This window comes from Tyto alba, unplaced genomic scaffold (assembly GCF_018691265.1).
Source record: "Tyto alba isolate M040663 unplaced genomic scaffold, T.alba_DEE_v4.0 Super-Scaffold_49, whole genome shotgun sequence".
Taxonomy (NCBI): Eukaryota; Metazoa; Chordata; class Aves; order Strigiformes; family Tytonidae; genus Tyto; species Tyto alba.
In genome coordinates, this window is record NW_024881325.1 from 2,182,996 (window position 1) to 2,196,785 (window position 13,790).

Consider the following 13,790-nt stretch of genomic DNA (forward strand, 5'->3'; position numbering starts at 1 on the left):
GGTTTATACTCCCTTTTAATGGCAATAAAGGGCATCCTTGTGCCCATATCTGAAACCAGCACTGAAATATACTATTAGTTGAATGCACAGTTATACATCTCAGTTGTTTCCTATGGGCAGGACATAATGTATGCTAATCAAAGCACCCATTTTGGAAAAAAAGGAGGAAAAATGGGTCCTCAGGGAGAAAAGATGCACAGAACAAAGCAAAACATGCAGAGCTTTTTTTCTTCTTTGGGTGTTCTCACTTAGGACTAAATGTTTTCAGAAATAATGAGAGTCATACTAAGAACATTCTTCTCTTCTTACTAATTCCTCAGCATGTTAGAGGACAAGCTACATGAAGTGCTTTGATTTTAATTTTTGTTGGAACTGTCTGTGGCTAAATAATCTGCAGTCCAGATGTTGTAACAACAGTAAAGTCCCTCTCACCATATACATGAGGATGGCAAATGGCTCTGTTGTGAAACCTTGAACAAGCCTCTTGTTTCCCCTTTTCTCTTTGTATTGAATTATTTCAAAAAATCACAGAAGAGACATGATTTGCAAAGATATTAGAGATCAGCTGACAACAGAAAAGAATTAGTTCAACAGTAAAGAAAACCAACTTAGTTTGATTGAAACCTTCTCCTTCCTATTAAGTCTGAACTTAAGTCTAAAATCGCTAGAAATGTTTCCAATAAACTTTTTACTTAAAATTCTAAGGGGTACAGTCTAAAAGTACATGTTTTCAGACCAGATGTTAGAATGCTGAATGGATGCCATGAGACCTGATTAAAAGCAATACAGAAAGTATGTTCAGCATCTCCAGTGAAATTCATTAGTCATGTGATTTGCGTAAATGGAGGAACATCAGATTAGAACACTTATGACAATCTTTAAACTAATGGCTACTTGCAAAACTTTTTTTTTTTTTTTTTAATAAACAACATTTGGCAACTTTTGAGGATTTCAAATAGAGAAAAAAAATTGCAGTACCTTCTGAATGTAACGGTACTTGGGAATCCAAATTACCTCTAATCCCTACCTACATGTAAATGATGGAAACTGTATACCCCTGTTGAGCAGTTAAAGCTGCTTTAACAGAAAGTGAAAAATGTGCCTTTTCACAAATATTATTATTGTGTGCCTCAGATTTCCAACAAGAATTTCTCTGGAAATTGTAATTTGCAATTTTGTATCTGGTATAATCCCACCAGCACTCAGCAAATTCCTCTCATGTCTGCTTAGGAAAATAAATACTTGTATTAATGTTCCAAGGAATCTATACGTTTTTAATAAAGTCTGCTCCTGGAATTAGTATCCAATTCATATCAAGAGCAATTTTAAAATTTGGAATAAAATCATCCCCATCATGCAATAAATGAAGCTGGTAGGGCTTTCACTGCTTACAGGTCAAAACATGATACATCACTGCATAATGCAAACAGATACTCATGCCTTTTTAGCTCTGTCAATAAATCCTTTGAGAACTTTGGAATAGTGGGAACCTTGATAACAGCCCATTATAAAGGAAGCTACAGAAAACTCTTCAAAACAGTATGCTGTAATGGACTGAGGACACACGGGGAAAGTTTTCCAAATGTCACTACTCTTTCCAGAAAGCAAAAGAGGACAAGAAACGGGGTTGAGGGGTGAAAGGCATCTGGGAAAACTTATTGTAAAAATATTGATAGCCTAGCCTCTGTCCTAGCAATGCAAAGTGGTGTTATATTCACTTACCTCCAAGATGTACATGTAAGATTAGGCTGTAAAGCCTTTAACAAAACACCACACAAAAAGGGCCCTCAACAAAATCATGTCACGGTGTAAAAAGCAGAGTGGCATGATGGAAGTGGCCCGTTAGCTGTGCTTCACGGTCTCTGTTCAGCAGCAATGTCAGAAATTGGCACCAGCACCAGCAAGACTGGCTCCCATGGCAAGAAATCTCAATGCCATAGGAACACTGCTAGATGAGAAGATATTTAACAGTGTCTTCCAATAGCTGATATCCCAAAGGAGATACTAAATATGACTCTAGTCTCTGCTAGATTAACAAATGAGTCTGAAAACCACAAACTTTTATCTCCCCTATTTAGTAATACAAGGCACAGTCGCATCAAATTTTCAAACCACTTGTTCAAGTTTTGATGAAAATGCTTTATTAATACAGAAAGTGTTTGTACCCCCTGCCCAACAGAATGTTGAATAATCACTAGACAGTACTCTATCCGACACGGCCCCGTTGGGTGCGTCACTGCAGTTCCAGGGGACAGTAATTGAGGGCAGTGTTATCAACAAACATACCTGGGAGCCACAAATACTTGGCAAGGAGCCAGAGTTACTGGCACCACCACATTGGCACACGAGAGGGGAACATGGCAATATGCTTCCTCCTACACACGCACAGCTCTGCACAGAATTACAGTCTGCAAAGTTGGCCCAAGGGCAGGACGTGTTTCCTCAGACTACTGAGGTTAAACCACTCGGTACTATTTAATCTGTTAGAACCATCAGTGCACCAGTAGCAGAATGGAACCTGAAAATCCTACCACATTGGGCTGCAATAACTGGTAAACCTGGTATTTCCAGCCTGCAGTCAAAACAAACATGAGAATAAAATCACAGCCCTTTTTTTTTTTTTTTTTTTTTTTTTTTTTCTTCTTCTTTTAAAGCAGCAGTCAAAAGGCCTCTTGAAGCCTTGTTTATAAGCAAACCAGTCTCAAAGGCTGGATTTGCATTGGCAGGGTTTGCAGCCTGCAAAATAAACCTTTCTAGGTAGTGTTTTCCTTCTGCCTGTAAGAGAGGAATGGTTTCTAGTGTATTTTCTCCCAGACTACATCCCTTTCAAACTACACTGAAGAAAATGCCTAATTCAACACAGCTGGCCTCACCACGCTTCCCTGGGAGCCCTCGCACTCCGGGCATGCACCTGCAACCCTTCCTTTAGTAAGGCCATGAATGGTCACACACAAGCCGACAGCCTATTGACAGGGTGAAATCACTACTGCCATTCAGAAAGAGGAGAACGTACAGAAACTCTTACATAGTTGCAATTTCTTTGGCAGAAATGATGCCATTTGTGCAACACTTGATGTGCTAGTGTAGTGGATACCACAAAACATCTTTAAAAAAGTATACTTCTTCAATCAACACTAAGGTTCCAAATTGAGTGCCAAATTATAGTTTGAAATAAATTCTATGATCTAGTAATAAAACTCCTAGAAAAATGGGTTTCAATTACCTATAGCTTTTTCTCTACTGCCCTATGTTCTCCATTCTCCAATGACCTTTGTGCCACTCATGTTTTGCATATAACAGTGGTTAAGTGAACTAGCCCACCAGTGGTGCTCAACTTCTACTCCACCCAGAACTGGCTATTCTAACAAAGGGCCTCTGGTAAGAAAACTGCACTTTGGCTTCTGAAAATTATTATTGCAATAGGAAAGCCAGAAAAATTGTAAAGCATCTGTTGAAATTTCAACTGTGAGGATAGTGACTTTCCATGCTCTTAAAAATTTAGTTCTTTCAACACTCCTAGTGAGCAAAGCAGCAGCATTTACTCTACTGCAATTCATGCATGTCTTTAAGGTTCTAAAATCTTTGCATTTCAGCCAAGCCTTATGTACCAGAAAGAAATGACAGGATTATTTGTTAATTAAGGTTTGGGATCTTAATTTGCAGGAAGATTTCAAAGATGCAATGAAATTAACATGAACTTCTTGTGAAAAGCATCTCTAAAATTTCCTCTGGTAGATGCAGACATTTGGAAAAAAACTTGACCTCTTACAATAGGTAACTTCAAAGCCGCTTCTTTCAGTTCCGTGCACAGTCCTTCTGCATGGGTGGAGCACACATCCCCTCAGGAGCTCGCTGCCAAGACTTGTTACACATGAATGTGTCATGGAGGATCACGTGGCCAAAAGGCATCTAAATGATTCTGCTGCACTGACTCCAACACCGGGGAGTAGACTACAAAAATGCATCCCATCGCATCACGGGCAGACATCTGGTCACACGAGAGGAAGCACAAGCAGTTTGCAACGTGGGACTGAATGCGTAGGCAGGCCCTTGCTCATATGAGGTGCTGGGCAGATGCATTTTTGACACGTCATGAGAGAGAAACTGCTAATATGGGACTGATTTGCAGAAGGTCCATCTGACCTGCAGACCCCCTTCCTGGCCCGTGTCTAACCAGGCTGGGAGACCCTCCCTCACGCTGTTCTGCACAGAAAACCACAACCTTTGCCAAGGAAACTGGCATCTAGCACCTAGCTTTCTTTTCAAAAGACATTTGGACACACAAGATGCTATGACATACTTCATGTGCTGAGAACAATGAGCATAATGCTCAGAAGTTAATTGAAACTATAATACATGCTATGACATACTTCATGTGCTGAGAACAATGAGCATAATGCTCAGAAGTTAATTGAAATTAATACACCTGGACAGCAGATATCTAAAAGGAAAAAGGATTCTTCATCTTGAAGAAATCTACACTTGTAAATCCTGGCAAGTGCCTGAGCACAATCTCTATCCTTTCACTTAACTCACAAAATGCAATTTGCAATCCCACCTGATATACTCTTGAGAGTCTTCTGAACTTTTTAAAGAACAAAGCTTTGGAAGTTTCCCTGCTCCCTTTTCAAAAGAGTTTACAAATTCATGCTCCACCACATTCTATGATAGTTCAATACCTGATGTTGCACAAAGGGGAAATAAAGCTATTAATGAAAATGTCACATTCTGTGGACTTGAATAGCCACAGTCAAAACCAAGATACATGGGATACTTGGAGACTGCCTGAGCTATCGATAGAATCGGAGAGACTCAGCAGAAGGTAATGAGAATCCCCAGTTCTGTATCAATACTGGAGATCAAATGCGGTGGGGAAGGAAACAATCACACACAGCCAAGATCACGCAGAGAGGAGCTGCCTGGAGCTCTGTGCAGCGCTGCCTTCTAGAACCCACTGCTAAGACTGCAAGGCTTCTTACAACCAGCCAGTATATAAAAAGGGCTTATCACTGTTCAAGTCCATGCTGGAAGATCACCTAGATGTGTTTCAAGTAACAGTCTCTATTCTTCTCTGTTCCTGATGTTAATTTTTTACTTTCAGCCCCCTACTGATATGACCAGTCGCTAGAAGCATCTGACAACTTCCAGAGCTCTCATTCAACGCTGCATGCTGCTTGAACACTTTTTCCATTCACCTTTTTTTTTTTTTTTATATACCCTTCTGCATTTGACTCAAAAGACTGTATTACCAAGCCTGAAGTTCACTGATCATTGACTGCTTAAGGCTTAATTACTGTGCAAAAAAACAAGCAAACACCAAGTCTTTTAAATGTCAGCCAAACAGTTCCAGCACCTTTCTCCTCCCCCCGCCTCCCTCTGCCAGGATGTTAATGTTTTCCGATCTTCTAAAAAGAGCAAATTGATATATCTTCTTACCCATTCTACTTCATGAACAGTAAAAGCTGCAGAGATCCTATGACTTACATATTACTAATTGGTTAAAAGCTTCTGCAAAGGCCCATTACCTTTATTTGAAGATAAAAAGCAAACCTGAAAGTTTTTACAGCCAAACCTGGGCAATCCGTATTTAGTATTGTAATACACAGCCTCACGTGATGGCACCAAACCACCTTAATTATCTGCAATGTTATAACATATTATTATGTGATGAACCACCTATCTATTAATCCAAATAAAACAAATCACAGCACTGCTACCTGAAAAGGAAGGCTGAACTCATTCAAGCTGTAAGGAGACTGTGAAGCAAGGTCTATGGCAGCATGTGGAAATATCTATTAGCTCTTCCGAAGCTACAGATTTTCCACAGAGAAATCCTGAAGCGCTCTGTAGAACATTTCAAAAACTGACACAAACACTGTGAGCTGCCAACAGTATTTTAAAGAAAAACAGGAAAACATTCTGGCACTTGGCATCTTTCATCTAAGTGTTCTGAGAAGCTTTATAAGCACTAGTACCAGAAAAGGTTTAAGTATGTTCTACCGGTTCTAGGGCAGGGAAATTGACACACAAGGCATTAATTAAGCTGTGAAGAGAAACCAGGAATTCTAATGCCAACCACCTAGCTGTTCCTATCTTCAGATTTGAATAGTTCTAATGAGAACCGTGTAACTCCAATAATGTGTAAGTAATAATTATATATTAAATATATATACATATAAATATTAATATACAGAGTTTATAGTAGTATATTATTTGTTATCCTCTATCGTAATATTCATGGTTTTCTACAGCCGCATGGGAGTGTCCAAGGAACTTTGTGTCTCAATAAAGGAAAGAAACTTGAGCAAGTTATTTTATAGAAACTGTAAACAACTCCATACATGGGAAAATTAACTGTCATAGGCAGAAATACAATTTTGATGATAATTTTATGATAAATAATAAATATATTTATTTAATGTAAAAATATTCAGAGCGTCATTTTTTAGTATCAAAGTCATGATGAAATCTACCGAACAAATTCCAGGCCTTGCCTGTGTTAAGCAGGAAACTCATCTTACACTGCTTGTTATTTCTAATTCCCAAATGACAAATTTTATAATACCTACATGATTAGGGCAGGAAGAAATCTGAATTTGTTATAACACCAAAAATGGATCAGGATTAAGCCACCATATTTTTCAGCAACAAAGGAATCCGATTCATTGTCATCAATAGCTTACCAGCATATATATACATATAATTATATTTCTTCTTTTCCCCTGAAGCTGTGTAACTGTGAAGATGTCAACTTGTAAGAACTCTAACATGAACAGTCACCGCAAGCAGCTTATTTTTTCACTGAAAAGTCAGTGTCAGACACCAGTCTTACTTATGTGATACAAGAAAAATATTCCTGGTTCAGTGGCTATGTCTCTACCAAACACAGAGAAAAAAAAGGAGGAAACACTGTACTTACTTGTTAAAAAGATTCAGTCCAATCCTGTAATGACGTTTCCTGATAACATCATTACTGAAGGCAGGGGAATCCCAGCTGTTGCGAGTTTCTTTGTGGTATGTCTGTTTGCTCAAGGTTTGCTCCCTTAGGCTGTCTCTAGAAGAAGATTCTGAGCTGCAATTTATTGTATCATTGGAGTTGGAAGTGCTGTTGATGCTGTCATTGTCTCCATCCGAATAGTCAGACTCTGATTTGCTTTGCCTGTTTGCTGTGCCATTGATAGCTAAGTGACTATCTATAGGCCTAGCCCTGTGCCTTGCCTCCTGTTCCTCTCTGGATATAATCTTGGCGGGAATACCGTGAGGGATGTGTTTGGGGCTTCCCTGCTGACTAGTGATCCCTCGGTCATACGCATTTTGTCTCTTTAATGAGCCTCTCTCCGAGCGATCACTCAAGTCCACTGAACTGTCGCTGGGTGGCTCTATAGTTAGCAACGGTAGATGATCCATCCTCATCCTCTGTTCCTGACATTCCAGTGACGGGGTACTCCTGCAGCTCGTATCAGTGTCTATCTTATCATCTTTGTGGGTCATGGACCAGTACTCTTGAGAAGAGTTCACGGACCTGAGCCTCAAATCAGATTCTGTGCTGGATGGTCTGTCTACTGACTGGGAAAGTGGAAGGGGTGGAGATAACTCTTCCTCATCAATATATAACGTAACATCACTGTATGACGCTGTCATCTCATCAAGCTTCCTGTGATCCACATTGTGAATTGCTGGTTTAGTTTGAGCACAACTATCCCTTTCCATTTCACGACTTCTGACTTGATCCGGAGTCTGGACTTCATCAGAATGTAGACTACGGCAATTCAGTGCATCATCAATGGATTCTGCAAGGGATTTCACTTGCCTGGAAAAAGCATCCTCCAGTTCTGTTATAGCATCAGCAAAATCAGTAGATGCTGCTGGAGACTTCATTGTAGCTGACTCTCCGAGGTCACCACATTCAGACTGTACCAGGGATCCCAGCTTTGACCCATCATTTGTAACAGAAACTTGTTTTCCTTCAAAGTAAGAGCTGTGGACTTTCTCAGGTCCTTCAAAGGAAAACTGCATTCTCATATTGGACAGTACAATGCGTCTTGACATACGATTTTCAGACATAGAACTTCTAAGACGCTCAAAATTTTTGTTCATCTGATACTGGCGAAAAGCCGTTTGTATAGTACGAGCAGCATGTCTAGTTATGAGACGGCCCCCATACTTCCGTTCTAGCATTTCCACCTGTGAAAGGGTGAACACCATTACTTTGTAACTTGATGCATGTTGGAACAAGGCTAAAGTATAACCAAAAAACAACAAATCCTTTTCATAATTTTAATTTTCAGACATTTTTCAAAGCGTATACTGTTTTTGAAAGTAAAAACTCAAAGCTTCAGACTAACGTCTGCACAAATAGTGACCCAAATAGTCATTTGCAAATTCCACCATAAAAATAAAGACAAAAATATGACTACGTGAATACTGTCATAAAATTAAGGTATTAGCAATTTTTGTGTGTGTGTTTAAATTCTGGTTTTCACAGATGAGCATTGGTGTGCCCGTGTCAAAGCAGACAAGACAGCACTCTAATGCACCATAATGCAGTCATTCTTTCTCTGTAGGGGCAACAGCAGAGAAGTAAAATTCAAGTATAATGCAAATTGCCATACTCTGGGAGTAAATTCTAAAAGCGGGCATCACCTTCCCAAGCATGCATTGCTTTTTACACGAATAAAAACCAGGTAGCATCATTTCACCCAGGCCTGATAGCAAAGCAAGACCGAATATCCCAGACCATATGCTTCCAGAGAGGTTTCTCTTGATAGAATAACCACGTACAGTCTTCCTCAAACCAAGAGGATATTTCAGACTTTCTAAATACAAATTCAAATCTATTTTTCTTCTTGTAATTACACTCAACATTGCCAGTGTTCCCAATTAACAGAATGAATATGCAAAATAAATACATTATAAATGCTATCAATTTAATCTAGTGACAACAACATGTCAATGCTTTTGGAATACTCATGAGATATTTTCAGACTTTTCCTTCCAAAAAGTAAAAAGCATCGCTTATTTAAAAAACACCAAATCAGATTAATAACTAGTTTTATTTCAATTTTTTCCCAATATCTTATTTCTGTTCTGAGTAGTCTTTGCTGGATCCATACTATTCACAGACACAAAACATCCACGACAAATTAATATGTTTAGTACTACAGTTAAAACCACCATTTTTCTGGCAGCATTTCTGTCCATGCAATTTTCATAATACTCCAATGATTCTAAAGTCATTTCTCCTCACTTGCAAATACAGGGACCCTTTTTCATTAGATATGATGTTTTAATTACTTATGCTACATGCACGTGCACACACCACCTCTCCCCCTCATACTTTGGAGATCTCTCCAAGTAGTTGTTAAGTTCAGATACTGATGTGCAGATGTTCATCCTTCTTCTATGGAAGGAACTAAATGCTACTACAAAATATCTCCTAGTCCATTATGTCAGTGCTTTTGCCAGGTTCAGCAGCTCTCCTTCCCCTTCTACATTAAAGAAGATCTCCTTTTGGCTCAGTGTTTTTAAACGTGAATCACTTTTTTTTTTTTTTTTTTTTAATTCTAGATGGAAAAAATATTATGCACAGTTATTGGCATAAACTGAGGAGGCCAACTTCTCAGATGGGCTCAGATCAGGCTTACTGCTAAGGAATTGTTCTTTTGACTGTATTCTGAAACATCTTTTAATTAAGCTCAAAAAGCTGTGACTGATGTCTGAGCTGGGAATCTGTAAATCTTTTCATAATTTTCTATAGTTTGTCTTTAAAACAGTTGCTTAGCATTTCACCCCCAAATGGGAGTTATATTACCCCACATTTGCCCATATCAAAGAGGCTATGAGGTTACTTGTAAGGCACTCTGAAGATTAAAAAAATTAAGAACCTCTACTGCAACCCTCCCACTGCTGTCACACATTTGCTACTGTTTCTATCTGTAGCATACATTAGGCCATGTGTTAAAATAAATTGTAAGAGATTATTTTTTTGGACTTATCTCAAAACAAATTATGAATCATCAATTTAGTTCTCCTTTCAAAATTAAATGTCAAACCTAAAGAAAACTAGCATAGCTGGAGTGAGAGAATAAAGCAAAACCTAATATTCTATAAAATAAATTACCTGGACTTTATTCTTGCAAAGAGGCTGCTGTCCTTCAGGTTTACACAGAAAATAACATCATCATTGATAATCACAAATTAGGGGGTTTTGATGGGAATTTTAATTGAGAGAATTCTGGAGTTTGCCTAGATGATATACTAGACTTGTGACTAATATTTCTAATAAATTTTAATGCATATTTAATGCACGCTTCCTTTAGGTAAAGCCTTGGAAGTATTTCTAAATTGTTTTTAACTATCTTCTGTGACTTCAGTGAGAGCTTTTCAAAAGCAGTAAGCAACTCTTCAGTATCAAGCTTCCTTTCTGTATCATTGTCACTTTTTATTGTGTAGGACTCCCCAAACAAATAGAAAATAACATCTGCAGTCCTCATTTTCTATCAAACCGACATAAAAGGACAGATGGAAGTAAGCTCTGTGGAATATCTGCAGTGCAGGAGACCTCTTTAGAAAGCCTTGCACTCTATAACAATCCTTTACGAGACATCTAGCAAAAATGACTGCCAAAGGTGGAAAAGGAAGTAACATTTTAGATCTCACAAGGTGGTCCAATATAACAGCAGAGCTGCCATAATCTAGATCAAGAATCAGGAACATGGTATGTCCCCATTCCAGTATAGTTTGGTGAGCATAAAGGCTCATACTTGCTATCCCAAATACTGGATTCAAGTCAGGCCTCAAGCTCTGTTCCTCCAGGTCTCTCTGGAACAACATTATATGATTCTCCACCCTGAAATTTCAGAACAAGCAGATGGCAAATGAGACTGAGCCCCTATAAACTTTACTGACTATCAATGTGTGGTCCAAAATCACGTGCAGTTTGCTTCCTGTCTGCAGAATTTTGCCTTTTTCCACTTTCGCCATGTTAACATACAAGTTGGAGTGACTGTGCAATATACCACAATGAGTCACAGTAAACAAAATATTCTGTGACAAGAAAGATCTCTCAGAAAAAAACCCAACACCCAAACCAACAACCAAAAACCACTGATGTAGTGGCTACTGTTCACCTATCAGGGAAATTCAGTGCATTCTGCGAATTTGCTTACCTTTAGCTATTACAGCATCATTTTCAAATGATAAATAAGAACTTACGTGGCAATAAACATCTTTCAAATAGGACAACATTCAGAGTAAAGCTTAAAAAGAATGGCTGAGGTGGACTGTCTTACAGAACTGCCTTTTTAGGGACAAAAGCTCTGAACATCTACATAGCTTCCATCCAGTTCTTTTTCAAAGCATGTGGGAGTTTTGCCTGGTTGAGTAAAACCAATTAAAACCTTGAATTCACCCCACAAGTATGAGAGAATATCAGTTGCAGTAAGTTCTTCCTTTCTTTCAGCGACAACAAAGATAGCCAGGTTTCAAAATGGCTCACTTTCTCTGGAAAATATTTTGCATTAGTATAGTCTAGTACTTGTCCCAAGCATGAAATCACAATTCCTTGTAGAAATGTTTTCACTTTTAATATTATTAACATATCTTTTATGCCTTTCTTCAGGAAGGGGGAAGGTGTATGGGACACAGGAACAACACAACACAGAAAAAAAAGAGTCAAAAACCTCAGAAATGCTGATGCATGACTATTTTGAACTAAGTTGGTCACATGAAAAAAAAAAAGGTATTTTCAGAATCAGAACTGAAGCAACGCTAGAAAAGATTTTTTGCAGCTTACAGACATGTTGCCATTGTCACAAATTAGGTAACAAAGCTCAAATACCTGCTTATCTTGTAGGTCTGAAGAGAGTTCATAGCTCTCAGAAAGTGATCTTGACCTTTTAATAGCTTCTTCCTCTGCTTGTTTTCGCAGTATGGATGTTGAGTGCTGAAGTTTCGGCCTCCGAGGTCTTTGTTGTCCAGGGGAGACAGAATACAGCCCGTAAGCAGAATGATCGTAATGGTCTGGACTTATAGCTGAGCTGTGTGTTATCGGTCCCTGATGGTAAGTAGATGGGCTGTCCAAAGATGTGCCAGTATCACTGCTTGGAGCTTCACCCTCAACACTAGACAGAATGAAAAGACCAGAAAACCATCAGCTGTGCGTTGTATACCAAAATTCACAGCAACAAATAGCATAGTCTTGCTCAGTATCATGTTATGTAGACATTCAGCACATTTTGGTTCAATTCAGATGCAGTTAGTTCAAGGTTATGCGGCTTTTATGTTAAACACCATAGCTTTCACTGTAATCTAAGCAGTTCCCTATTTCTCTAGCAGAGGTCATCTTCAGACCATGACTCAAGCAGGACAATGGATGTTTCGAGTATTATGTAACTTTATACAGTAATTACCCATAACATCCTGAGCAAGTCACTCAGCAACTACTGTGTAAAGGATACGCAAACTGTTAACTTCTTACAAGACTGCTCATTTCCAAGTTGTTCTACTTCAAAATGACAGATGCTTATTTGTGTCCTTCCTTGCTTTGACAAATAAAAACAATACTTTCTTACTGTTACATTACAGTTTGACAGGAAAGGATTACTTTCATATTACTCAATGGAGATTTGGGATTTAATGAATCTTGCGAGTTACTGTGTTTCTAGAAACTAAAGTTGGGAAAAAGTACCTACAGGATTAATCTCATTTAATTCTCTGTTAGTGAAAGATTGCTCCCATGGGATACTTTTGGCATGCTTTGTAGTAAAGCATCCCAAGGGATGGTGCTTCCAGCTAATGAAAGCAAAATAATTTCAGGTAGGGAAAACACAGTAAGAGCTATCTGGCAAATAAACCACTTCATTTTCACATGAATGCTGTTCTTGCTAAGGAATAAAGGAAAGAAAAAAAAACCTTTATATTAAAAGATTTATACAGAACAGAAAGCATTTCAAAGCTGAGTCTTAGGCAAGGTTTATCCTGAAGTACTGATGACTAACACTAATTTGTATTTGTTTTATATTTACAGTAGGTGTTCTCATATTGCACTTTCACTCTTCCATCTTTTTCATATGTTTCACACAAATGCTTACTACCTGCCTCATCCTGTGTACACAGAGCATTAATAGAAAACCAAAATTTTACTTTTTTTAATCACTCAAAAGACCTAGTTCCAACTCCACCTATGTATGAATATAAGCATTTGCAGCACTTCCCCTACCTTTTGTTTTATGAAGCGGTACATCCAAACTCTAAAGGAGTAAAATTCCACGTTCCTACCATGCCCTGTATTTCTTATTTTGCTTTCATCCACATGGATACGAACATAAAAAATAAAGCCCTCCTGCTGTCCCTCAGAAATGAAATGCTGTGACCCTTGCTGCACGCGCATACCACAGCAGTCCCTTCAGCAGTTCAAAGTACAGGCTGATTTCTGAAAGCATGTTCTCCACCGGACCGCAGTGCCAGAAAAGATCAAGGTTAACACTGGCAAAACTCTCCTGGATTGAACAGTGTGTACTTTTTAAAAGTGAAGGAGAAAAAAAGCCTCTTCTATTTCTCAAAATGTTTCTAGAAACATGTAAAACTGAAAGGAAGTCCTCTTTCTTTGCCCATCAAAATATGACTCTATCCGAAAGGTATTTTCAAACATACTTTACCCAAGCTGGAAATATTTTCAGTGCGCACATACTGCTTTTTCCAAAAAGGAAGTTGACAGGAAACTAATCCCTTTCCCTCTGTGATACAGCTGGCTTTCAACTTAAAAATGATAAATTATCCAGAGTTTTGCT

The 13,790-nt window shown here is 38.5% G+C and overlaps 1 protein-coding gene across 13 annotated transcripts in view; it reads right to left on the reverse strand.

Moving 5' to 3' along the window:
• The window catches only part of IQSEC1 (IQ motif and Sec7 domain ArfGEF 1), a 352,024-nt gene that overhangs the window by 42,152 nt on the left and 296,082 nt on the right, over positions 1-13,790 (reverse strand). For all 13 annotated transcript variants that reach the window (XM_032995874.2, XM_032995862.2, XM_032995863.2 and 10 more), the window contains 2 exons: positions 11,840-12,122; positions 6,920-8,184 (listed from right to left, as the gene is read on the reverse strand). In XM_032995874.2, the coding sequence (XP_032851765.1) occupies positions 6,920-8,184; positions 11,840-12,122 (1,548 nt within the window). The remainder of the gene's footprint in view (positions 1-6,919; positions 8,185-11,839; positions 12,123-13,790) is intronic.